General features: G+C 37.6%; 2 protein-coding genes across 2 annotated transcripts in view; one reads left to right on the top strand and one right to left on the bottom strand.

Moving 5' to 3' along the window:
* Positions 1-7,436, bottom strand: part of SREK1IP1 (SREK1 interacting protein 1) — a 48,722-nt gene extending 41,286 nt beyond the window's left edge. The window contains exon 1 of the mRNA XM_080804249.1: positions 7,260-7,436. Within this exon, the coding sequence (XP_080660375.1) occupies positions 7,260-7,272 (13 nt within the window). The 5' untranslated portion in view covers positions 7,273-7,436. The remainder of the gene's footprint in view (positions 1-7,259) is intronic.
* Positions 7,437-7,475: 39 nt separating this feature from the next.
* The window catches only part of CWC27 (CWC27 spliceosome associated cyclophilin), a 199,926-nt gene continuing 179,583 nt past the window's right edge, over positions 7,476-27,818 (top strand). The window contains exons 1-6 of the mRNA XM_080804248.1: positions 7,476-7,931; positions 16,948-17,044; positions 20,834-20,946; positions 23,603-23,746; positions 25,150-25,248; positions 26,098-26,201. Of these exons, the coding sequence (XP_080660374.1) occupies positions 7,890-7,931; positions 16,948-17,044; positions 20,834-20,946; positions 23,603-23,746; positions 25,150-25,248; positions 26,098-26,201 (599 nt within the window). The 5' untranslated portion in view covers positions 7,476-7,889. The remainder of the gene's footprint in view (positions 7,932-16,947; positions 17,045-20,833; positions 20,947-23,602; positions 23,747-25,149; positions 25,249-26,097; positions 26,202-27,818) is intronic.

Below are 27,818 nucleotides of genomic sequence, written 5' to 3'. Positions count from 1 at the left end.
GTGCTATAATGCTTGTTTTAAAAACATAAATTTGTTTCAATGCAATTGATGTAAGAGAAAACAACTTGAACGTAATGTGACTTTTTGTCCATGAAAAACCTAGATGAATGCAGAAAGTGGTACCCAGTTGCTCTGAGGCTCCTAGGAATATATAAAATATATGTAAAGACTCACCCCAGAATATCTCTAGTGACCTCAGATCAGCATGTGTCCTGTGAGCAGTACCCACCCACATATGCTGTTATACCGCTGATCTGATTTCACATCATCCTCTTCCTACCATTATTTCAGAACAATTCACAAACTGCAATTCTTACGAAGTCTGTTTCCACAGCAAATTTCAGGTCTTTTACAAGGTATAGTACCCTATTTACTGTATTATTTATGTGTCTTTTAACCAATTAACGGTGTAAAACTGTGCTACTGTTATTAGGTTTCTATCATTTTTTATGTATCACTGATGAAGTTTTTGACTATTGTGCCCCAATCTCATTTTTTCTCATAAACTTTGTGGTTTGTATTGCATAGGGTGGGAATGCATATGCCGCACTGTAGCAGAATTGTGGTATAACACTGGATTAATAATAAAATCTGAGGCTCTTTCATTATGAAATAATTGCCTATTGGAAAAAAAGCTCAGAGAATCCAGGTCAATGTTAAGTCTGTTTCCATAGAAACCATAGACGCTGAATGAGACAGAACAAAACTGTTCTAAAAGTGCCATTACCATTCCTATGATAAACTAAAAATGTTGTAATGGATAGATCTGAAATGATCTCATCTCAGCACTTATGAGAAATTAGCTTATTTATGATGAACTCTACCTTGTACTTTTAGAATGAACGAACTATCAAACTTTTTCAGAGTAGGTCATCTTCTTTAACAAAATTGTAACTTTTACATAAAAGGGCAACACAACAAGTACTCTAAATAAATAACTCCATATCAACTATGTCCTCCCCAGCTTTTGGTTAAGTTAAAATTTCAAGCTTCATTTGTCCTAATTTTCACCACTGCTGGGCCAAATGAATGCTTCTACCTGGGACGTTGAATCTGATGCCTCTGATACAATAAATCAGAGAAAAGTGACTCTATGAAGTGGGGACATTTCACTCATTTTTCTGTCAAGGTGTAGTTTCTAGTGGCAATGATGCCACAGAGAGCACCCCTAACCAGGTCTGGGGCTGTCCACCATCTTGGCTATGGGTGCCCTTGGTTTCAACTGTTTTCCAAGCCTTGCTATCTAGCCTTTGCTTACATTCTGTGGGCTACCTGAGATATTTCATTTTCTTCTTCAATTAACTAGTCAGTTTCTGCTGTTTGGAACAAGAACTCTTCTGACACAACTGTACTCAATATCCATGTCAAACTGAATAGCAAGGCCGTATTGAGAGGCCCTTATTACTTCAATTAGAAGTTAGCCATTTCCCCATCAGAGGTTCTCATGCTGTTCTTCGTTCCATTCCTCTTTAAAGTTTGCTAACACTGTTCAGAGTAATAGAGCCTGTCTCCCTCCAAATGATCCTTTGTAATCATGACCTATAATCCAAAAACCATTCTATAAAAACTTATAAAATTGCCTACATTAAAAAATGGCAGAGACCAGCTAAAACAAACTCAAAAGATACAAGAAAATGTAGGAACAAATATTTGCAACTCACAGCACCAATAAAGGGCAATTATGCCTACTGTATAAAACCTAGAAAATTATTATGAAAAAAAACCAACAACCAACACAAGGAAAAAAATTGGCAAAAGAGCTAAACAGAAAGCTCACAGAAACAAGTTTGAAACATGGAGATGCTCATCCTTACTCATAATAAATTAAATGTACATTAAAATCTATACCGAGATTACATTTTTCCCTATCATAATAGCAAAGAAAGGGTTGAAGAGAGTATGGGGCAGAAACACTCCCATACAGTGCTGAATAGTAGTGTAAATCAATACCACCCCTATGGAAAGCAAGCTGACAAAACCTATCAGAACTATCATGTACATATTACTTTGACCTAGCACTTCCCCATTTGGGAATGAATCTTCATAATTTGCTTGCACAAATTCATACTTATATTGACTTACATACAAAGTTATTCACTACAGCATCATTTATAATAGTTGAAGAGTGGAAATAATTTAGACATAAATTATGGTTAGTCTTAATGATATCTGATGATATCTAAGATATAAAGGAAAAAAGCAAGGTATGGAACAGTGCTTATGGTATGTTGCCATTTATATGAAAGAAGATTAGATATAGGTAAAATACAAATTATATGTAGATTTTATTTATATATAGATGGAGATTTACAAAAAAGATCTCTAAGAATATAAATTAGTTACCTGGAAAAAAGAAGTGCCTCCAGGGGTAGAAAGGGTGAGAGATATGTCACTACACACCTTTTGCTACCTTTAAAATCTGCAGCATGTGGATGAATTATCTTCTCAAAAACCAAACTAAAAACCTCCCTCAAAAAACCCAACATAAGAGTTGCTGTTGTGCAAGATTCTCTAACAACTAACTGCACTTGTAAATTCTTCAGAGAAGGCACATTATAGATTTATAACAAAATGTTATTAACTGATGGTTTTAGGAATAAACTGCAGAGGTCTTTATCTCTTTACTTATTAAATATCAGCAAGGGCTTACTCTGGATTTAGAACTCTTAATGTTAAAAAACTTGAGTGGAAGAGCTCAGGTAAATGGCTGTCTTTTATCTCCCAGAAACTTAAAGGAGTAGAGAGAGCTTGTTTTTCTAGCTTCCAGAACATGCCATTCGATTCTATATATAGCTCTCTGCTTAGCATGGTATAGCCTTCCTACACCATGTCCTCAACAAATGCTTGTTCATTTGAGGTTAGAAACTTAATACTTAGCACTTGGGAATCAGTAATGTATGCAGCTTCCAGTTGCTAGCTATGAAATTTGTGTCTGCAGTGTCACTGGCCCATCTGAGGAAGATAGGCACTGGAAGAACAGTTACAAAAGAAGGACAATTAAAAAAGAAAGAAGGGGGTGCCTGGGTAGCTCAGTTGGTTAAGTGACTGCCTTCGGCTCAGGTCATGATCCTGGAGTCCAAGGATCGAGTCCCGAATCAGGCTCCCTGCTCAACAGGGAGTCTGCTTCTCCCTCTGACACTCTCCCCTTCATGCTCTCTAAGTAAATAAATAAAATCTAAAATAATAACAATAATAGTAATAAAAAATAAAAAAGGACAATTGAAATAAAAATAACGGTTATTTAGGCAAGGGAAGGGGGAAATAACAACACCTTCCTACGGTGATGGAAATACTTAAAATCTTGATCTGGGGGATAGAGAAATATGAAATTCACAGATAGGAGCCAAGAACTAACTTCTTACCACCCACTGCCCACCCCACCCCAGGAATGACAGGATCAGATATATAGTTAAGAAAATTACTTCAGCAGCAATGTGTAGCACAGACTAGTGAAAAGAAATTATGTACAGTTTAGGAATGAAAAGCAATTGGATACATTGTAATTTAGAGTACTTCTATTACTAAGAAGTTATAGTGATGTGTTTTAAAAATTTGACTCACTTTCATATGCCAGATGTAATGTTATTTTGGCTACAGAAAATTCCCTATCTTGGCTATACAGATTTTACTGAATGAGAGAAAAAGAGTTTTTGTGCCAGCCACATGGGTAACATTCACTGACACTGTGGTGTTAGGTAGACTCTTCATGGGGAACAGTGAATCATTAACATGAATCTCAGAACTTTCAACTTTAACAACTTGAATGGGCAAAGTAGTTTCTAAAAGAAAGTCAACTTCACTGAAATCTGTATTTAAATCTCATTTTTATTATTTTTTAAAAGATTTTTATGTCTTTATTTTGAGAGAAAGGGTGGGAGAGAGTGAGCACGAACAGGGAGGAGCCACAGAGGAGACGGAGAAGCAGACTTCCCGCTGAGCAAGGAGCCCGATGCAGGCCTCCATCCCAGGACCCTAGCCCATCATGACCTGCGCAGAAGTCCGACACTTAACCAACTGAGCCACCCAGGTGCCCTTAAATGTCATTTTTAAAATAACAAGTAAGAGTCTACGATTTCCCTAAGAAAGTACACACTTCATTGTGTTGCCTACATAATGGTGTATGTTTACACATAACGCTGTGGAAAAACAGCTGAAGTAGCTGAGCATAAAACAAAAGAGGCTGATTTTCACTTGTGGAAAGCATCCTTGTCACTTTATAGTCTTATCATAATAATCACTAGCAAGACAACCCAAGAAATGCCATGCTGAATCCATATGAGCATTATACCTAAAAATAAAAGAGCACAACATAATACTTGGCCTTCTCAATAATTATTTCAAAAGGTTTCTTGTGGAGCCCTATTTTTCTTTAGTCCACTACCTGGATCGATCACAGGAAATTATCTCAACATTTTCTGTAACTCTATTTCCTAATGGTACTTGCATTGTACTCTTACAGTGCTGTCATAATTATTATCTCCATTTTTGCTGGGTTTAAACAGTCTATCCATGTCTTGCCATCTAGCTTAATGGTACAATTTAAGATTATTACACTTTGGACCATTATTTTGAATTGGAAGAAGGTTAACATATCTATAACACTGGTCTAAGTTTAAGGAAATTCCAATAAGAATGTTTTTTAAAAAAATAACTTTTCTTCTTCTTTCTTAAGCACCCCGCTTTCATTGCTAGACCTGTTTCATGAGAACACAAGCTGTGATATTGTGTCCGCTAGAGGGTCTAGACCGTGTAGGTGCTCAAAAACGCTTGCTCAAGTAATAAAACCAACCATTTAGGAATGACAGCAACTCAACTCTAGTTGTAGTGGTGCAATACAAGAATCACCAGGGCTGATGTGAAGGCTCACGACGCCTAGGCAACCTACCACGCAGACCAGCCTTCCTCTGCTAGCTCCTTACATGTTGATAAGCTCCAGGCTGCAGCCACACACCCTTTCTTCAGCCTCTACACACTCCACCTGAGCACAGGCAGCCACTACAATGGTCTCAACTCCTATTACACCTGTAGATGACTCAAACCGTGGTTTTTGACTCTGGCTTCTTTCCTAAGCTACAAGTTTTCTCTCTTACTACCTATTAGATAGTTTCATTCATATGTCTGACTATACCTCAACACAAACCCTAAACTGAAATTCTCATCATCCCCCTAAAACCTGCTCCTTCTCAGGTTTTGCCTATAGTAGAAAATGGCCCCACCCAACTGTGTAACAGTGAAACCCATGTATACCCTACCTCCTGCCTTACCCACCTACACCGAGTCAGTCACTGATTCCTAGTGAGTCTACCATCAAAAATGTATCTCCAATTCATGTGTTTCTCTCCTTTCCTGATACCATGCCTGAAGCATCATCATAACTTACCAGAAATTACTCCTGATTAGTGACCTTGTCTCCAAACTAGCTCCCTTCCAATCTACTGTCCAGCCAGAATGATCTTTCCAAAATATGAATCTCTTAAAACTCTTAAATGGCTTCCTTTAGTCCTTGGGGAAATATCCAAAATATTTGTCATAGTTTACAAGGTCCTTTAAGAGGTGAAAACTACTTTGTAAATTATACTATAACACGGCAAGATGAATAAGTGCATGGGGACTAGAAGAGCCCCCATGACCTGTCACTTACTAGCTATCCCTTAATTAGCAAGTAACTTGGTTTATCCCTCAGTATGCTCATATAAAATTGAAGTATTCATACTTATCTTACAGTGCGGACGTTAAATGAGATAAAATACAATGCTTGACACACTGTGTGACACATCTGATACATAGTAAACACTACTTACACATCTGATACATTAATAACTATTACCTGTTATTAACTCTCTAGTTAATTTCTCACTTCTCTCCCATTTGTATTCTGAGTTCCATTTATAGGGAGTATCTTTTACTTCTTTTATTTCCTCTTCTCACACATTTCCTCCTCCTTTCTATATCCAGTCCCTCTGGCTGCAACTTCCTCTCTCACCACTCCAACCCTCCTGAATTCTTCAAGATTCATCCTACATGCCACGTCCTCTAGGAAGTCCATTTTCCTAGCTCCTCTAGTCTTCTGTGAGGTGCCCTTACTATGCGCTCCTGAAGACTTCAAATTTTTCCTGCCATACATATGTCTGACTTTTTGGTCCTTCCTCCCGATTGCTAAATTCTAAGTTCTGTGTGAAGTGCAACTGTCTTGTTCACCACTGTATTCCCCATTGCCTAGGACATTACCTAGCACGTGGCAATACAGATAGTTCTGTGTATGAATGAGTGCATCTTTCCTCTTTCATAATTCCCCCTCCTCCCAAAACTGCAGTGGTTAGAAAAGCGCACTATTCCTGAAACAGTGATCCGTAAAATATGGTTCAGAAAAGGCTGCCACGGTACAAACACGCTTAAATAGTAACTGGGAAGGGTAGGTTAAAACTGAGTTCGGGCTTCTGAACCGTAACACTTCTGAGTCTCTCCTATATTAAGGAGCACTGTGAATCTCCAAGAATCTCCAAGCTGTGTGTTTGGGGGCCGGAGGAGGGGGGGGGGAGAGGGATACAATTCTCAAAATAACTTCTGCACCCAGGGTTCTTCAAGAGACATCGCAGCAAACCCGCTTTAAGCAGATGCCCTCCCCGACCAGAACGTCCGAGTAAGCTGGTAGTCGTGGCTCAGCAATCTCTGAAGCACTTATTTCGTAGGGTTCACTGTTTGTAGGTCGGTACCCACTGGACACAGAACCTGAGAGCTGGAAGAAACCACAGATGCACACAAAGAGGCCCAGCGGGGGAAAGCGCCCGGTCCACTGCCGCACAGGAACTCCGGACAACAGGGAGAGAGAGAAGGAGCCCAGACGTCAGTTTCGTCCCTGCGACTTCCACGACAAACAATGCCTCTGGCTGCTCGGGTCCGTCGAGCGTTGCCACCTGAGTTTTATTTTCAAGCCAACCGAAGTTAAGTGCGTGTTTCTCGGCTCCTCGCCCCCTAGGCCTACAGTTCCCGGCCTCCTCCCCCCACGACACACTTTCCCTGGAATCCATGCGGCGCCGCGGGAGCTCGGTTGGGGTGGGGGAGATAGTTTCTGTCGTTCCTTCTTCCCTCCAGAGATTATTTGTGGAGTGTAAACTTTTTCAGGGAGACCAAACGAACCTGTTAATTTTAACGCCCCCGCCTCCATCCCCGTGGGCGCTACTCCCCAGCCCAGCGCACCCAACCTACCCTACCCGCTCCCTTCCTCGCCTAGACCTACGGGCCCTGGCGTCGGTCTTCACCTGGGACTGCCATGGCGCTGGTAAGAGGGGTCGCAGGAGCCGTAGGCTTTCGAGAGGACGCCCGCCTCACACCTGCAGCGAGGACAAGAAATGGCGAGGGCGGCCTCTTCCTCCCACCGGCGCCGGCGGGACCTCGGTGACAGTCCAGGAAGGCCTCCGGCGATAGCGGAACCAAATCGCGTTGATTCAGTTTCCGGGGGAGGTATATTACAGAACACACATGGTCCGAACCATTGCTGCCAGCTTCGGGGGGGGGGCGGTGAGTGAGACCTGCACATACGCGTAGTGAAATAAACAACACCAAGATTTATAGATTGCATTTAAAAATTGTAACACAAATTAAATTAATCTGTGGGTTCTTAATAATCTTTTCTGCTTCCCTGGAGCCCATAGGAACCCCCCTTTTCAGGATTAGCGGTGCTCTGGTCTGGGAGCGACATGGCGGCGTCCGTGAGGAACTAGTTTGGGGTAAAGGTAGTGCTTGGTTTCGCTGTCTTGGCGACATTGACAAACTGGAGCTTTCCGCGACCATCCGACTGAAGGAAGCGTTCACTGATAGGTGGACAGCTTTAGAGATCGGCCTTCCGTTCTTATTCCCAATTAGAAGCCGAGCCCTGAGCACTGACCAGCATGAGCAACATCTACATCCAGGAACCTCCCACGAACGGGAAGGTGAGCGCCTCATCTCGGGAACCTGGGCTCCTCAAAGTGATACCGCACCGACTAAGGGAGCTCTGGGGTCTTAGGGTTGGAAAAGATCACAAGAAGTCATGTCCCGTACTCCTGCCTCTGAACAGGATTGCATAGAAAACCATCTGTTAACACCTCTCAGCAAACACTTTGAGAAAGTCCTCAAATGCAGATTTCTCCATCTACCAGCCTTCTGGTCCTATTTCTTGCTTCAGCTTAACTCAGGCAGGCGTTTCTAGGGTCTTAGGTACATTGTAAATTTCGACTTTTTTTTTTTTCTCTCTCTCTTTTTGCTTAACTTGGAAATTACTTTCTCCATTCATCTTACAGTTACTTATGGAACACCTGGTAGGCACCAGGCACTGTACTAGGTGCTGGGACTACAAAGATGGTTGGGTAATGTTGTTGCCCTGGAAGAGCTTATGATTTTCTTTGGGAGGCAAGCAGGTAAAGAAAAATCTTGTGATATGTCTAGGCATGCTTAAGGAGAGAGGAGTCTAGTGCTATGGTAGTACTAAAAAGTGAGCAACTGGGAAGGAAGAGAAAAGCTTTGTGGATGAGGTATCTTTTGAGCTGGTCTTAACTTTTTTTTTAAGACTTTATTTATTTATTTGAGAGAAAGAGATCACAAGTAGGCAGAGAGGCTGGTGGGGGGGGGGTGGGGAGGCTCCCTAAGCAGAGAGCCTGATGCAGGGCTTGATCCAGGACCCAGAGATCCTGACCTGAGCTGAAGGCAGAGGCTTAACCCACTGAGCCACCCAGGCACCCCTTGAGCTGGTCTTAAACATGAGATGACTGTCAGAAAAAGTAGGGAATGGGAAATGTTCCCATATTAGAATGGGAGAATGATTTCCTGATTGATTTAAATGGTCAAGGTATGTCAATTCCATTTGAAGATTTTTCTCTGCAGTATGAGGCAGAGGAGTCAGTAATGAAGTTAGTATCACCGGAATTCTTAAACTGAGAACTAGTCTATATCACATGTGAAAGACAATGAACCAGCATAATGGAGAAAATAGTGTAGCTGAGAGTACATAGTTGTACTAGGATAAACTAAATTTACATTAGATGGAATTCTATTGCATGATTGTATCATAGTTCATGCAATTTTTTGTTGGTTGACATTTTGTAATATAATGAAGGCAATTTGAAAACAAAAACAATAATGCTCTAATTGATATCCCCAGCAAAAATTTCACTGGGTATTTTGAGCTGAGCAATTATTTTAATTCTTCGTTGTTTGAACTTTTCCTTACTCCTTACCCCTACCTCACATCATTGTGAAAACTCAGAATACCCCTTTTCATATTTCCAAATGTTTTTTAAGGGTGATATCACCCACAGTTGATAAACACTGGTAGAGAATGGATACATTGCCCATCCTTCTAGACTGGGCCTTCACACTTAATGTTCCTTTCTCTGGTATACTCCTTGGCCAGCTCAAATGTCTCCTTAGCAGAGAGGAAATCCCATTCATGTCTTGCCTGCCTCTCTCCCTTTACCTCTAAAGTTTTTTCTAACTACTTACTAGTTACTGTTTATTGTGTCCTCTTCCTTCCCTTCTCCCCATAGAATGCAAGCACTCTGATGGTAGGGACCAGCGTCTAGAATGATGCTTGACAAATGGTAGGAAGAGTGCAGATATGTACTGACTGAACGAATAAATGGATGAATTAATACTATATTTCTCTGAAAGTATTAAGCATCAGTGAGTTTGAGGTTATACTGCTGCTGGTCAAGGGAAGGTTCAGTTGCTCTGAAGGAAGATTTGATGTGATCATAAAGAGGAAAAGCTTTAACAGACATACATTACTGAACAGGAGATCTTTTATTCAACAAATGTTTATTGAGCAACTAGCACATGACACCTCTATGCTAGGTCTTAGAGATACAAGGGAAAGAAAAACCAGCATTGTCCCTATTATCGTGGAGTCAGTGAAGTAAAATATACATTCACCAAATAGTCATGCAAATAAGTACATGCCAACTGTGATAAACACTGTACTTATGGAACAGAATTGGGCTTATGGAAAATATCAAGCCTAGCCAAAGTTTTCTTTCAGAAACAACTGGGGATTTTTTCCCAGTGTAAGTCCAGTTGAAGACACTGAACCTCAAAGTTCTGTATCATAGAGAGCACATGGCAAGAATTTTGGTCTGGAAAGAATTTAAAGATTTTATTTATTTAATTTACAGACAGAGATCACAGGTAGGCAGAGAGGCAGGCAGAGAGAGAGAGGGGGAAGCAGGCTCCCCGCCTAGCCCAGGCAGGGCACTCAGGGCTTGATCCCAGGACCCTGAGACCACAACCTGAGCCAAAGGCAGAGGCCCAACCCACTGAGCCACCCAGGCACCTCTGGCCTGGAAGGAATTTAAAGAAATATAAAAACAGGTTGGCTCAGTGGATGTTTAGTGCCTATGCTGTCTAATGATACATTAGGTACTAAAAGAATAAAGAGATACTCAGAATAAATGGGACAAAGTTCCTCCCTTCAAAGAGCATAGTATCAACTGAGAAGTAATTGACAAGTTATATCAGTGGTAGAACCCTAGCAATTGTCTACAAATGTGCTGTGTTTTGCTGTTACTCATGCCTCTGAATATGAGGCACAGAAAGTACCATTGAGAAATGTCCTTTTACACTGAAGATGAAATTGCCGCATACTATGAACACGTAATTTAAATTGCATATTAATATATATTTTTTAAGAAACATAAAGTATTGTCTTAGGAGCTGCAGGAAAAGGAGCCACTGAAACCTCACAAAGTAGAGCTGGCCAACCAAATGTATGCAGAAAGGAGACAAGTGCCTTCTTTTTTTTTTTTTTTAATTTTTTATTCAAACTCAATTTAGTTAACATACACTGTATTATTAGTTTCAGGAGTAGTTTCAGGAGTAGAATTTAGTGATTCACCAATTGCATATAACACATAGTGCTCCTTATGTCAAGGGCCCTCCTTAATGCCCATCACCCACTTACCCCTTCCCCCAATGCACCTCCCCTCCAGCAACCTCAGTTTATTTCCTAGAGCTCAGCATCTTCTATGGTTTGCCTCCCTCTCTGTTTTCATCTTATTTTATTTTTCTTCCCTTCCCCTATGTTCATATGTTTTGTTTCTTAAATTCCACATATGAATGAAATCACATGGTGTTTGTCTTTCTCCAACTGACTTATTTCACGTAGCATAATACCCTCTAGTTCTATCCATGTCATTGCAAGTGGCAAGATTTCATTCTTTTTTATGGCTGAGTAATATTCCATTGTACAAATATGCCATATCTTTTTAATCTGTTCATCTGTCAATGGGCATCTGGGCTCTTTCCATACTTGGGCTATTGTGGACTTCGCTGCTAACCTTGGGGTGCATGCCCTTTTGAATCACTTATGTGTGTATCCTTTGGATTAATACCTAGTACTGCAGCTGCTGGGTCATTAGGATAGCTCAATTTTTTTTTTTCTCAATTTTTAGCTTTTGAGGAACCTCCATACTGCTTTCCAGAGTAGCTGTATCAGTTTGCATTCCCATCAATGGTGTGAGAGTTCCCCTTTCTCCACATCCTCGCTAACATCAGCTGTTTCCTGTGTTGTTAATTTTTGCCATTCTGACCAGTGTGAGGTAGTATCTCATTGTGGTTTTGATTTGTATTTCCCTAATGCCAAGTGATGTTGAACCTTTTTTCTATGTCTGTTGGCCATTTGTATGTCTTCTTTGGATAAGTGTCTGTTCATGTCTTCTGCCCATTTCATGATTGGATTTTTTGTTTTTTGGGTGTTTAGTTTGATAAGTTCTTTATAGATTTTGGATGCTAACCCTTTATCTGATAAGACATTTACAAATACCTTCTCCCATTCCATAGGTTGCCTTTTAGTTTTATTGACTGTTCCCTTGCTGTGCAAAAGCTTTTTATCTTGATGAAGCCCCAGTAGTTCATTTTTGCCTTTGTCTCCCTAGCCTCTGCAGACATGCCTAGCAAAAAGTTGCTGCAGCCGAGGTCGAAAAAGTTGTTGCCCGTGTTGTTCTTTAGGATTTTGATGGATTCCTGTCCTTCATCCATTTTGAGTTTATTTTTGTGTATGGTGTAAGAAAGTGGTCCAGTTTCATTCTTCTGCATGTGGCTGTCCAATTTTCCTAACACCATTTGTTAAACATACTGTCTTTTTTCCATTGGATATCCTTTCTTGCTTTGTCGAAGATTAGTTGACCACTTGCATCTACTTTTTTAGTTCAGTATTTTATCAGTGGAAAGATTAAGAAACTCTGGTAGGCCAGGGGACCCAACCATGTATGCATTCTTTTTTTTTTTTTTTTTGAGAGGGAGAAAGAGGGAGAACAAGAGCAAGGGGGAGAGGGAGAAGCAGGCTCCCTGCTGAACAGGGAGCCCGATGTAGGGCTCGATCCCAGGACCCTGAGTTCATGACCCAAGTCAAAGCCAGATGCTTTTTACTCGGTGTAAGCATTCTTTTTACTAGGTGTAAGTTGACTGTGGCCAGAGAAAATTTATAAGAATAATAATTACAATAGTAATAGCTACTATTTTTTGAGCATTTACTATTTGTCAGGTACTGTTCAAAGCAGTCTATGTAGAATAAATCATTTTGTCCTCACAACAAACCTGTAAGAATATTATCCCTATTTTTACATAAGGAAGTTGGGTCACAGGTATGTTAGATATCATGTCTAAAGTAACAAAGCTCCTTTACCCTTTGTAAGTGGAAGGATCACTATTGTCCTTTGAGCACCCTGACTCCACATACTACAAAGGCAGGGATGATGTATATTAGCTCGTTCTTTAGAGCAGTGGTTTCTTTTTTTTTTTAAGATTTTTTTTTTAATTTATTTATTTGACAGACAGAGATCACAAGTAGAGAGAGAGGCAGGCTCTCTCTCAGTGGGTTAAAGCCTCTGCCTTCCTTCGGCTCAGGTCATGATCCCAGGGTCCTGGCATCGAGCCCCGCATTGGGCTCTTTGTTCAGCAAGGAGCCTGACTCCCTTCCTCTCTCTCTGCCTGCCTCTCAGCCTACTTGTGATATCTGTCTGTCAAATAAATAAACAAAATCTTTAAAAAAAAAAGCCACATATTGTATGATTCCATTTATATGAAATGTTCAGTAGGCAAAGCCATAGATACAGAAAGTAGATTAGTGGTTGCCAAGGGATAGGAGTAGGAGGAAATAGGGAGTGACTGCTAATGGGGACGGGGTTTCTTTTGAGGGTGATGAAATGTTCTGGAATTAGGTAGTGGTCATGGTACTAAAAACCACTTTAAAAGGGTGACTTGTTTGGTATATGAATTATATCTCAGTAATGCTGTTATTTTAAAAAAGTTTCATTATATCACTAGTAAAGAAGATTAAGAATTATCTAAAAATACTGTTTTTATGTAATCCTTTGAAATGTTTATATTCTGTGACTCTTAAAATACTATAGGAAAAAAAGTACGTATTTGAGGACTGTGTGCGCCCAATTCCTTAACTCCTTCCCGCTTCCCTTCTCATCTTTGCTAATATGGATGCATACTTTGAAAAAGTTGGAATCATTGTATTAGAATTGGAAAGGAGAGAAGACATGTGTAGGTTCCCTTTAGCAGTAACATTTTATTTTAAGTATACAAGGGGATAATAGGTAGGACAGGACATTGTCTTTTTAGATATACTGTACTTTTGGGATTGGGATATATATCAATTTTCATTCAAAATCAGAAGGTATTACCCAGTGTTTAGATATAGTCTAGGGAGTTACTCAGTCACTCACTTTGCATCCCAAAATTATACCTCCCAAGAAAATGAGAATCTAGTTGGGTTGATCTGTCATGATAGAGTATTTCTTTTCTTTTCTTTCTTCCTTCCTTCCTTCACTTCTTCCTTCCTTCTTTTCTTCTTTCTTTAAGATTTTATTTATTTATTTGAGAGAAAGTGAGAGAGCATGCACACGTGCACCAGCCAGGGGAGATAGAGGGAGAAGCACACTCCCTATTGAGTAGGGAGCTTGACCCAGGGCTCAATCCCAGAACCCTAAGATCATGCCCTAAGCTGAAGGCAGAAACCTAACCTACTGAGTCACCCAGGTCCTCTCCAGAATAGATCTTTTGGGCATTGTTTCATGCCAAGCCAAGTCAGAAGTCCTTATCTTCATGAGCAGGTAGAAAGGAGGCTATCAAAGGATTCCATTGACTATAGGTGGTGATTTTGAGATATACCATTTTAGTAATATACAACCTAGAATTAGATTGAGAATGTTTCATTGTAGGTGCGCCTGGGTGCTCAGTGGGTTAAGCCTCTGCCTTCAGCCCATGTCATGATCGCAGGATCCTGGGATCAAGCCCCGCATCAGGCTCTCTGCTCAGCAGGGAGCCTGCTTCCCCCTCTTTCTCTGTCTGCCTCTCTGCCTGCCTACTTGTGATTTCTCTTTCTCTGTCAAATAAATAAATCTTTTTAAAAAAATTTTAAAAAGAATGTTTCATTGTAAATTAAGAATAACTTTTTTTTTTGAGGTGGGGGTGGGCAGAGGGAGGGAGAATCTCAAGTAGACCCCCCCACGGAGCCTGGCATGAGGCCCAATCTGATGACCCTGATGTCTTGACCTGAGCCAAAATCAAGAGTCAGATGCTTAACAGACTGAACCATCCAGGTACTCCAGGAATGGCATGATTTTGAATGAGAAAGTAGAATGTTTATATGTAAAAACATAATTGTAAAGTTGTCTTATGGTGTCACGGTTTCATGGGTTCATTGTTCTTTAATTTCTTTCTTTTTTTTTTTTTTTTGGAGATTTTGTTTATTTATTTGACAGGCAGAAATCACAAGTAGGCAGAGAGGCAAGGGGGGTGGGGAAGCAGGCTTCCTGCTGAGCAGGCATCCTGAATGTGGGGCTCCATCCCAGGACCCTGGGATCATGACCTGCGCTGAAGGCAGAGGCTTTAACCCACTGAGCCACCCAGGCACCCCTGTTCTTTAATTTCTTAATTTGCTATGCCAATATTATTGGAAGAAAGGCTGCAAACTTTCTTAATTAAAGCAAGTTTAAGTGATTGATTTTTAAATGAGTAAGTTTTTCTGATTAAAAAAGGTATATGCTATTTTTTCTTAAGTCCTAAATTATTTCTGAAAATGGTATTTGAAAGATATAAATTTATAATGACTTGTATAGAATTTTTTTTATTCAAGTATAATTAACATACAGTGTTATATTATTTTTTTTAAGGTTTTATTTATTTATTTGACAGACAGAGACCACAGGTAGGCAGAGGCAGGCAGAGGGAGAGTGGGTGAAGCAGGCTCCCTGCTGAGCAGAGAGCCCGATGTGGGGCTCGATCCCAGGACGCTGGGATCATGACCTGAGCCGAAGGCAGAGGCTTAAACCACTGAGCCACCCAGGCGCCCCGAGTGTTATATTATTTTGAGGTGGAATTATTCAACAATTCTATACAATATTTGCTGCTCTTCAAAATAAATGTACTCTTTAATCCCCTTTATCTGTCTCATCACCCCCCACTTCCCCTCTGGCAACCACCATTTTGTTCTCAGTATTTAAGGGTTTGAGGGGTTTTTTTTGACGTTTTTGTTTGTTTTGTTTCTTAAATTCCGCATATGTGTGAGAACATATGGTATTTGTATTATTGTGTCAGACTTACTTCTCTTAGCAGTATTATACCGTCTTCATCCATACTGCTGCAAATAGCCATATTGCATTCTTTTTATGACTAATATTCTACTATCATTATTATATCATTATATATATGATATATGTTATATATCAGATATATATTATATCATTATATATATTATATATATTTATGTATACACACACACACACACACAGACATACATGCCACTTCTTTATCCATTCATCTATGGATGCACACTAGGGTTGCTTCCATATCTTGGCTATCACCAGTTTACATTCCTACCAACAGTACATGAGTGTTCCTTTTTCTCTACATCCTTGCCAACACTTATTTCTTCTTGTCTTTTTGATTCTAGCCATTCTTACAGGTGTAAGGTAACATCTCATTGTAGTTTTGATTTGCATTCCCTTGAGTATTTGCATTGCTCAGTTGATTTGAGCATGATTTCATGTGTCTGTTGGCCATCTGTATGTTTCTTTGGAACAATGTCTATTCAGGTCTTCTACCCATTTTTTTTTTCTTTCCTCTACCCATTTTTAATTGAATTTTTTCTTTTTTTTGGTGTTGGGTTATATAAGTTCTTTATGTATTTTGGTTATTAACTCCTTATCAGATATATCATTTGCAAAAATCTTCTCCCATTCATTATGTTGCCTTTTTCATCTTGCTGATGGTTACCTTTGCTGTGCAGAAGCTTTTTATTTTGGTATAATCCCAATAATTTTTGCTTTTGTTGCCCTTGCCTGAAGAGACATGTCTATAAAAACATTGCTAAGGCCAGTGTCACATTGCTATCTGTTTTTTTTTTTTTTTTTTTTTTTTTTTCTGGGAGTTTCATGGTTTCAGGTCTCACATTTTAGTTTCTAAGCCATCTTAAGTGTATTTTTATGTATGGTATAAGAAAAGTGGTCCAGTTTCATTCTTTTGCATATAGCTGTCCAGTTTTTCCAATACCATTTGTTGAAGAGACTGTCTTTTCCCTGTTGTACTTTTTTTTTTTTTAAGATTTTATTTATTTTTATTAGACACAGAGAGAGAGAGACCACAAGTAGGCAGAGAGGCAGGCAGAGAGAGAGGGGGAAGCAGGCTCCCCGCTGAGCAGAGAGCCTGATGCGGGACTCCATCCCAGGACCCTGAGATCATGACCTGGGCCGAAGGCAGAGGCTTAACCCACTGAGCCACCCAGGCGCCCCTCCCTGTTGTACTTTTCGAGTGTATTTTTTTTTTTTTAGTATAGCAAGAAAAGCCCAGCAAAGTTTTTAACTTTAAAATTGAAAACTCATTAATGAATGCCTTAAATTGAGCAGCCTTTCAACTAATTATCAAGCCAAAATGATAATTTAATGTAATGATGTCATATTGTTTCTACAGGTTTTATTGAAAACTACAGCTGGAGATATTGACATAGAGTTGTGGTCAAAAGAAGCTCCTAAAGCTTGCAGAAATTTCATTCAGCTTTGTTTGGAAGGTAATCATAACTCTTGAGTTTTATTCTGTAGGAAAATTTTTATTAATTTAAAAATAAACTGAAGTGTATCTTTCCACAACATTGAGGCCTGCTGTTAAATGGTGGTGATGAATGATAGGAGTTGGTATGAGTGATATGGTGTTGAGCTGCTGTGTCAGGAAATACAGGAAGGAGATAAAGACAGTCTTTCAAATAAATCTGTGTATCTTCAGTAGAGAAATTTATCTCTCCAATAAAACTTTGATCCTTTTTTATCTTTGTCTCTTCCCCACTTCTTTCTTTCATCCTCTAAATAAAGGTACTCCCTGAGATTGCCTTGAGTTCTCCATTGTCTTTCCTCTTCACTTGTTACTTCTATCCAAATAACTGTCAAATTTAGAATTCCAGCCATTTTCTCTCTTCTTCACTCTAATTTACATATCAAAGTAGACTTTACTCCCAATTTAGCAGTGGACTTTACACTTCCTCTGTCAGCTATAACTAAACCAGATTGCCTTGACTTTCACCTGCTGATTGTGATTGCCTTTTACCTGGTCTTTCTCTCTGTCATCTTTAATCTGTTTACCCTCTTTTTTTATTCATCTAGCAGCCAAATCCTCAGACGGCTTGGCTTCCTAGCCTTCCAGGCTTGTTTTTCATTGCACTAAATAACCATATGGCTTCAGTTGACTATTACTTTTATTTCCTGAGCATTTCCTTCCCATTTCCATTTTCACACATACCCTCATACCTTCCTTCATATCCTCAGTCTCCTTTCAGAATACTTTTTCTTTCCTTCTTTACTGTTTAAGTCTACCCACTTTTTACTATCTGTCCACAGTTCCATCTTCTCAATGAAGCCTTCCATTCAATATTCAGTGATGTCATTATCAATGTTTCCAGTATGATTTTAGACTGAGTCACAAATTGACTATTTTTCTTTCAATAAACTTTACAGAATTATACATCCACTTGATTGTTTTCTCCTTCAGAATATTCCCCTGTAGAACTAAACATTCTAAACATTTTTGTAACTTACTGGCTTTAGGAATACATTGCATATGGTTTCAGAAATCTCCAGTGGTGGCAAATCATTATCTTTCTAAGTTATATCTGATTGGTAGAGACAGACAGGGTTAATCAGGTATCAGAAAACAACATTTTGAATCAAAAGCAAGGTGTGAAAGAGAACTTAGTATAACCAGTAGGAGGGTACAGCAAGAGCTCTCCAAATAGATAATAATAACACAAATAGATAATTACCAGGGGAGTATTTAAGATATAAAAATAAATAGACTCCCCAAAAAACCTGCTCCCCCCAAAATAGAGAGAAAGACATCTGCAAAGACCATTATTAATAATTGCTATGGCAGGCAGGAAGGAAATTGAGTCAGACAGGTAGTACAGTCAGAGAAGCCTCAAATAACTATCAACAGAACCAAGAAACACAGTAGACATAGAGAAGTCAGACTCGCCTCTGGAAAGACGTTTTGAAGACTCAAAAGCTCAAATTTTATAGGGGAAGAGTGAAAGTACAAAAACATTAGAAAGAATGAATGGTAATTAATAATCCATGACCAGGTGAATGGAAGAAACAGAAAACATCTGTATATAATATGATAGTGAAGAAAAAATGAAGTTCTTAAGTTAGGTCATGGTGGAACTTAATTGGAACGACAAAAAAATTATTCCCCTATTTATAAGAATACAAGGAGAAAGAAAAAAGAATAGGAAAATCATAAGAAAAATAACTTAGAGCAATTCTCTTAAGTTGAACAGGTGAAAGACAGAATTATTACTGCAGAGGCTAATAAGAAACCTGAGAAGATTAATTTAAATGAAAATATTCCCAAATAAAGTCGAAGTTTTAAAATAGAGAACCCCATTTTAATTAACTAATTCTACAATTTAAACAAGTCATGAAATTTCTAGGTCTTAGAACATTCATATCAGTATTTACTTCAACAAGGGATGATTTCCAGAATTAAAAAGTAAATAAGTAAAAACCAGGAGGGTGGAACATGATAAAGATTTGGCAGTTAAAGACAAGTTTTTAGTCTTTTTTTTTTTTTTAAGCTTCACTGAGGTATTGTAGACAAATAAAAATTGTATATACTTAGGATGTACAACATGATCTTTTTAAAATGTACAGTGTGATGATTTAAGACACATACACATTGTGAAATGATTATGACTATCAAGTTAAGTAATATATCCATCACCTCACATAGTTACCTTATGAGTGTGTATGTGTGGTGAGAACACTTGAGATCTACTCTCTTCACAAATTTCAAGTATACAACACAATACTGTTAACTATAACCTCCATGCTATACACTGGATCCCCAGTAGTTATTTATTTTATAATTAAAAATTTTTGGGGGTGTCTGGGTGGCTCAGTTGGTTAATAATGAGAAAATTATATGTACATCATGGTAGATGATAGTTAATAATATTGTATTGCATATATGGAAGTTGGTAAGAAAGTAGATCTTAAAAGTGCTCATCATAAGAAAAAGGAATTTGTAACTTCATGAGGTGCTGGCTGTTAACTAGGCTTACTGTGGTGAACACTGCACAATATATACAAATATTGAATCATTATGTTGTATGCCTGAAACCACTGTAATGTTAAATGTCAATTATATCTCCATTTTTAAAAAAATGGCGGGAAAAATTATGTTTAAGGCTACCCAGCCAACAAGATGCAAGAGTCAGAACTCCTGAATGCTGCCTTGTTTTAACCTACTCTGAGTAAATGGTTACTTAATACAGGAGAGATACTTTTAGACTCAGTTTTTATAGTTTCTATTTGTAACCAAGGAGCACTTCTTGCACTGAGTCTCTCTTGCCAGTATTGCTTTAAAGTATGGATTTTTCGTCCAGATAGATCTTGCAAATGTAAATAATGATGAGGGTGCCTACAAGCCACTGTATTATATAGTAGTTTATGAATTATGATAAACCATAGTCTTGTTTTGACTTATAAAGTAGGCACTTGATTGTATTTGTCATTGAATGAGTTACCTTGTGTTTAGGTGCAAGTAAGAGAAGACTCAACTCAGTATTATTTACATAATAAAGACATTTATAATCCTTTATGAATGACAAGAAATCTGGTGTCAGGCAGTTCTGCAGCTCAGTGAAGCTTTCAGGGAACTATTCTCCCTTTTTCTGCTTTGCAATCCTAAGCACGTGACTGAACTAGGACTACACTCAGGAATCAACTCCATCTCCCATATACTCTGCTGCAACTTGTTTTTTGTTTGCTTTTACAACAATAATAATAGGTTTTGTTTATTCAGTACTTCCTTTAGGGCTACACATATATTCTTCATATGTTGTCCACTTAATATAAACTCTGATTCTATCAAACCCTAAATACTGTCTGTCCTTCTGCCCCTACCAACTTCTTGGCTCAGGATTTACCTCACTGAGATGCCATGCTTCTGCCACATACCACTTCTTTTTCTTGGTGAAGTCTCCTTAATGATTTCAGGTTCCAAATAATAAGTACTATTAAGAGATCATATATGATCCCCCTTGTATTTTTATAGCTTCCAAATATATTTATACATAAACTGTAATCTGGAGTTGGAGAGACTCTTGGAAATAATTACAATACAACAACCACCATGCTTTTTTGTAGAAATTGTACTGTTTTGAGTAGACATTTTATGGTAAGTAGGGAAGAAGGGGTTTATGAGCCTATTTAATAGTGTGAGAAAAAAATCTTGTGACTCTAATATTAACTCTCAAAGCTATACACTTCGTTGTAGACTTTGCTAAATTATTTTAAATTTCTTTCAGCATATTATGACAACACCATTTTTCATAGAGTTGTACCTGGTTTTATAGTCCAAGGGGGAGATCCTACTGGCACAGGGACTGGTGGAGAGTCTATCTATGGAGCCCCATTCAAGGTGAAACTGAATTTTTACTGTTATTTATTTGCAAATCAGTTTGGATTGCTTAATTGAAAATGACTGTGCCCCACATGAAAAAAATGCATTTCGCATTAGTGCACAAGATCTGGTACCTGTCACGTGTTCAGGATTATACAGGTATAAGAGCAGCACTTCCCCTATCGAGCATTCTGAGTTGTCTTATTGCTAGCTTTTACACTAGATTGAATTCAAGTACACCTGCTTGTGGTCATGAGGAAAATGTGAGGCAGGAAAAAAACCTATATTATGTAATTCTTGATATCTGACAATATCTGATCTCTGAAACTCTGTAAATGTAAAAGATTTTTAGAACATTTCATATGCCGTCCTATTTTAAAATATTTTATTTAACACTATATAGAATTTATATTAATCTGTTTGGACCGTTACAATAAAATGCCACTGATGGGTTGGCTGAAACAACCCATGTTTGCTTAAACAACAGCAATTTATTTCTTACAGTTCTGGAGGCTAGGAAGTATGGGTCAGCTTACTAGCATTCAGTTTCTGGCGAAGGGTCTCTTCCTGGCTTGCAGATGGCCACCTCCTTGCCATGTCTTCACATGGTAGAGAGAGTGAGCTTTGGAGTCTCTTCCTCTTTTTATAAGGGCACTACGAGTCCTGGATTAGGGCTTCACACTTATAACGTCACTTAACTTAGCATTATCTCCTTGCAGGCCCTGTCTCCCATACAGTCACACAGAGGGTTAGAGCCTCACTGTATGAATTGGGGAGACACAATTCAGTCCAAAGCAGAACTCATTCTTAATTATGCACAACAGATGTTTGTAGCCTAAAACATATGTCATAACAGGAAATCACAAGGGGACAGAAGAAAGAATTAACATAAAAAATGTTAGAAAAAAGGTGTATTAATCAAGAATAGGTCAGTGATTTATTAACTGCCTGCACAGATCTAAAAAAAAAAAAAGAGAGAGCATCATAGTTAATAACAGTGGGTTCAAATAAAAACTACAATTTAGGTTATTTATTAATCTGATGGTACCAATGTCGTATTCTTTGGAGTAAACATCAGTAGCTCTTAAAATATGAGAATTTTTAAAGACATCATGTTTATACTAATAGTAGAGGGTCTGGAGTTTCTTTTAATTTTTTACTTGGTCACTATGTGATTCTTGAGAAAAATACTTGAACTGTTTGCTTTAATTTCCAGATGATAATGGCCTTTGAAAATGAGGAATGACTATAATAAAAAAGTCTCAAATGTCACTAAAAAACTACTTTGTATTTTACCAAATTGACTTGTCTCATGATTTTAGAGTTTCCATCTAGTAGAAAGCATTCCTTTATTCTATTGTTCAGTGTAACAGTATAGCACTTTCTCATAATTCCTTTCTAAATTGAGATTTTTGCTTATTATATAATACCATTATCTTGTTAAGTTTTTCAATTAGGCCACTTTTGATACAGTACAAAGAGTTATGACTTTTGGTTCAGTTTTTTAAGATGTTATTTATTTATTTGTCACAGAGAGAGAGCACGAGCAGGGAAAGTGGCAGGTAGAGGTAGAGGGAGAATCAGACTCACTGCTGAGCTAGTCGCCTGATGCGGGACTCGATCCCAGGACTTTGGGATCATGACCTGAGCCGAAGGCAGATGCTTAAACGACTGAACCACCCAGGCATCCCAAGTTATGACTGTCTGTGCTCAAATCTTTGACAATAACTTATTAAGGAAAAATATCTTTCTTTCTGAAGGGCACTGATTACATCATATGTCTATATTATAAAGGAGTCTAGTATCAGGTCTGGATAGAAATTCTGTTAACTGAGAGACTAATGTATGTTATGTAGCCCTACCATAGCAAGAAATCCACCTTAGAGAGACTTGCTCTTGTTCTTTGGAAAACTGGCAAATGGGAGCAGTGCCAGTTCAGAAAAGACTCAACAAAGACCTTTAAAAAAGAGGGGCGCCTGGGTGGCCCAGTGGGTTAGGGCCTCTGCCTTCGGCTCAGGTCATGATTCCAGGGTCCTGGGATCGAGCCCCATATCAGGCTTTCTGCTCTGCAGGGAGCCTGCTTTCTCCTCTCTCTCTCTGCCTGCCTCTCTGCCTACTTGTGATCTCTCTCTGTCAAATGGATAAATAAAATCTTTAAAAAAAAAAAAAAACCTTTAAAAAAGAGTAAAGCACATAACACAATTATAGTAGATTCCTTGAATTAAAAAAACAAGAAGAAAGCCATTTTTTCAAGACCTTTAGAATGGAGTGGGGAGGCACAATAGTTGAAGACCCTACAATGACTCCAAGGTAGTGTTTTTAGAAAAGAAAAACAGAAGGTTCTAAAAAGATAACTTTAAGGGTTGGGAATAGGGGAATGACTTCGAAATCTCTTCCCCTTTGAGTGCCCTTCTTCTGTGTAAATAGGCAGCTTTTCCATAAAATAGGATACATTTGTGGTTGAGGATATTTAGAAGATGCTTACAGGCTAGTGAAATCAAGTTTAACAGTAGTGAAGGAATAGGAAGTATTGGATTTGATTATACTTGAAAATCAGTCAAATAAAACTTTAGCATTTTTGATTGGAAGTTATATAGAACCTTGTTAACAGAGTAGAAAGACCCTTATAACTGAGGTCATTCACTAAACTTTTTGTTTTTTTTTTATGCTTCAGGATGAATTCCATTCCCGGTTACGTTTTAATCGGAGAGGACTGGTTGCCATGGCAAATGCTGGTCCTCATGATAATGGCAGCCAGTTTTTCTTTACACTGGGTCGAGCAGATGAACTCAACAATAAACATACCATTTTTGGAAAGGTTTGTGTCCAGTTATCTTCAGCTTCTTTGATAAATATGACCAACTTATCTAGGAGTTGCCCTCATAAAAATATTCCCTGGGATATTTATTATTTCTAAAAATGATGGAATATATTCCTTTTACAATGAACTATCAGGGACCACCTTTATTTTTGTTTGTATGTTTCAAATAAGTCATTAATTATGACTGTAAATGTTCTTTTCTAAAATCATACTGATGTTATTAGCTACTATATTACTCATCTGATAATGTTTTTATGTTTTTAGAAATCTAGGTAATAACATTTAGTAGTTTAAAGTTTATTTTTGTCAATGATGAATTTCTTAAGTGTAAAGTGGAAGTTGTATTAACATTAAAACATTTTACCTGAAATATTACTTTGAGTAGTACCTATTTAATCCTGTTCACATTTAACACCTTTCTTTAAAAGGGGATTCTGATGGTTTTGTTTTTTCACTCTCCTAAAAAATACATTTCCACGTTTTAAGTCATAGGTACGTTAGACATCACTAGTGTGTCAGCTCCCTCTACTGGTTCAGTAAGAATGGTTTCCCCACAGCCTAGGCAAAACTGGATTGTGTGAGGATGAAAGGGAAAAAACAAACTGAGCACAACTAGAAAATTGGTATTATTTTAAAACGCCCGAGAAATGTTGAATAAAAGGACTCATGCTGAAAACATGCAATACAATCTGGTTGCTTAAAACTTAACAACATAGGTTAAAATATGCACATTTGAACCACTATAACACAGGTTGTCTGATGTTCGTAGATTTTCCTTCCTATTGTTTTTAAAAAATAAAAGCATATAATAAAGTGAGACTTAGATTGTCATTCTGCACCACTTTTTACAATTGCTGATATATAACTTTCACATTAGACACAAAGTATAGCATAGTAATAAGAATTCAGAAAGGCCATCACTGTCGGCTCTGTAACTTCTTTGAATCTCAGTTTTCTTATCTAGAGAAGGAGGATAATGGCAGTACCTGCTGTTAGGATATTTGTGAAGATATAACAAGATAATGTCTGCTAAGCCTTTATAGGTGGTATTGTTATTTGCTTGTTCCACCCACTTCTAAAATCTGAATTTGTTTATTTTGTTTAAATGAAAAGTTGTCATTCAGTATGAGGTTACTTGGCATCATATCTTCACTTTTAATAAAACCTGATGTTAAATATATATTGGAAGTTTTCTAAAAATGTTATTGAGGGATTGAACTCCCTTTATGCTTTTTCCCCTTGAGAAGAAGTTGCTTTATTTGCATTATTTAATGCATAGGCTCCTATATAAAAATATGAGATTTCCTTTTAATTATTGAAAAAGTATTTTCAGAAGCCCTCTCTTATTTCAGAGAATGAATATAATAGTTTACAGTTAGCTTTTCTGTCTTATTTGATAGGTCACAGGGGATACAGTGTATAACATGCTGCGGTTGACAGAAGTTGATGTAGATGAGGAAGAAAGACCACGTAATCCACACAGAATAAGAAGCTGTGAGGTAGGAGCATGATGTCCAAGATACAGCACTTAAATTATCATGTAAGAGAAGCGGGCTGTTAGTATTTTTATTTATTTTATTTTTAAATTTTTATTATTTTTTTCTTAGGTTTTATTTATTTATTCATGACAGAAAGAAAGAGAGGCAGAGGGAGAAGCAGTCTCCCCACTGAGCCGGGGCGCCTGATGCAGGACTCGATCCCAGGATCCCGGGATCATGACCTGAGCTGAAGGCAGATGCTTAACCATCTGAGTCAACCAGGCGCCCTGTTAGTATTTTTAAACTGTTGGGTAAAGGCTTCATACTAAATCAACATCATAATTCAGATTTTGTCTCTGTAATTTAGGCACAATTTCTGATTTAAGAATTTTTTTTTTTAATTGAAGGTTTTGGTTTCAAAGATGAAACTTTAGCTGATAATCCAGTATATGAAAACCTTGACTTATAAGGGAAAATTAGAAGAATTAGGCTTATTTAGCTCAATGAACTGCCTTCCTGGGTAATTTTCGAGTGATCCTTCATTGAGGAAGAAGGTCTTTAGAAGCATTTGATTTTGGGTCATACTCTGAGTTTGTCTTGCTTACTAGGTATTATGTTTTATTGAATGTTTTTCCCTTTTGTGAAATCAGGATAAAATACCTTTTACCTAATTACACATAGGATTATCAGGAAAATCCAGCAAGGCCATGTAAGTGGAAGTACTTTATGTAGTAAATATATCACTAGACTTATAATAGTTATGTGAGCAAAAAATACAGAAGTTAATATTAACGCAATTGAATACTGGTTTTAATTTTTTGTGAAATTTTTAAAAATGGGAAAATGTTTTCAAACTATTTTTTTCCATAGGTTTTGTTTAATCCTTTTGATGACATCATTCCAAGAGAAATAAAAAAGCCAAAAAAAGAGAAACCAGAGGAAGAAGTAAAGAAACTGAAGCCCAAAGGCACAAAGTAATCAGAAATAATAGAAATTCATTCATTTTGTTTCCTTTTATAACAACTGTTTACTAGTGAGGGAGAGACCAGTGTGGACTGGGGAGATATCTGAATTATGAGGTGTTTTTTTTTTTTTCTAAATATGCATTTCTTTTATTAAAATACTGTATGTAACAAGTTAAAGAAGTATTGTGTCACATATCTGCATGAAATCTGTATTAATATTTATGATCACTATAGCAGTTATTTATGTAAATGAGTTAAGAATTTTTGTTTTTTTTTTTTACTTGTTTTTCAACTAATATATGCTCCGTGTAAAGAATTTGGAAAGTCAAGTATGAAGGATATAATGACTGCATGGTTACATAATTTAACTTTTCACTCCTGTTTTGGAGTAAGTAAGTTTCAGTATTTTGTGGACAATATGTTTCATACTATTAGTTTTGTCTATTTTATTAAAATAGGTATCAGAGGGTTAGATTTCAACTTCCTCTTTTAGTGAAGTGTAGCATCCACATTAGTGATTTTAGTATATTCATAGTTGTTAGATTCAGACAGTTCCAGGTACAATCCTGCCTGACACCATTTATAAGAGCAAAGTGTGTTCATATTTCTGAGCTTCAGTTTCCCCATCCTGTAAAATGGAAATTAAAATTACAACATCTGGGTGTTAGGAAGAGAAAATGAGCAGGGGAATTTGAAAACACCCAGTGGCATAGGTATTCAATCACATTTGTTTCTTTACCATGATACCCTACAGTATAACGAAGTTAAGCTGCTTTTATAAACTGTCAAATGTGAGCCACTTCAATAAGCAGTTGATGTCTTGTGGCAAAATAAATTCTTATATGGTGGTGTATTTGATATTCTTCTATTTTTTGATTCATTTCTTTTGACTAATTTACCTCTGGGTGAAAGGTCACCATCACCATATTCAGGTACAATATTTCATCACTATTATTTATCTTGACATTAGCCCAAAAGCTGGGTATTTTTGTTTTTGTTTTTAATTCGTAGCAAATATATTAGGGATGATATGGTAGTCTTTGATTGCATCTAGGTTTTGAAATAAAAAATTCTTGTTGCCAAATCTTTTTTTTTTTTTTTTCAGTATTTGAGAGAGAGTTTTAATAACTTGCTATTTATTTTCCTTGGGCTGTCTTTAGTTTGAATGCTCATAGAAAACAAACAGTTTATTCTTTCCCATGGGCTATTTTTTTGTTATGTTTACTGCTTATATTTTTTTTTATTTGACAGTGTTGTGTAACTTATCAATTTCAAAGTATTATGACATTTTGGAAGACACTAGATTAATTGCTTCCCATTTGTAGAGCTCTCAGGGCTATATATTTATTAGGTTTTCAGAAAACTCCCATTTTGCTAACCAGTTTTTATAAATATAAAAGGCTTAATTATTTCTGTCATGCTTGACTTAATATATTTAATGGTAGTGCTGAGGATGGATTTTTGGTCATTAGTTTCATCTAATATATGAATTTCTCTGGTCTGAGGCCAATGCTTTAACATTATGCTGAAAATACAGATCCTTAGTATATTTCTGCTGAATACTAAGTCACATTGTGTATTTCTGAACAGTTAAAATGTGTTCTTATAAATTCTATTTTATTGCCT

Source organism: Martes martes (genome assembly GCF_963455335.1).
Source record: "Martes martes genome assembly, chromosome: 5".
Taxonomy (NCBI): Eukaryota; Metazoa; Chordata; class Mammalia; order Carnivora; family Mustelidae; genus Martes; species Martes martes.
The sequence above is the reverse complement of the archived record's forward strand: the minus strand, read 5'-3'. Positions and strand labels throughout refer to the sequence as shown.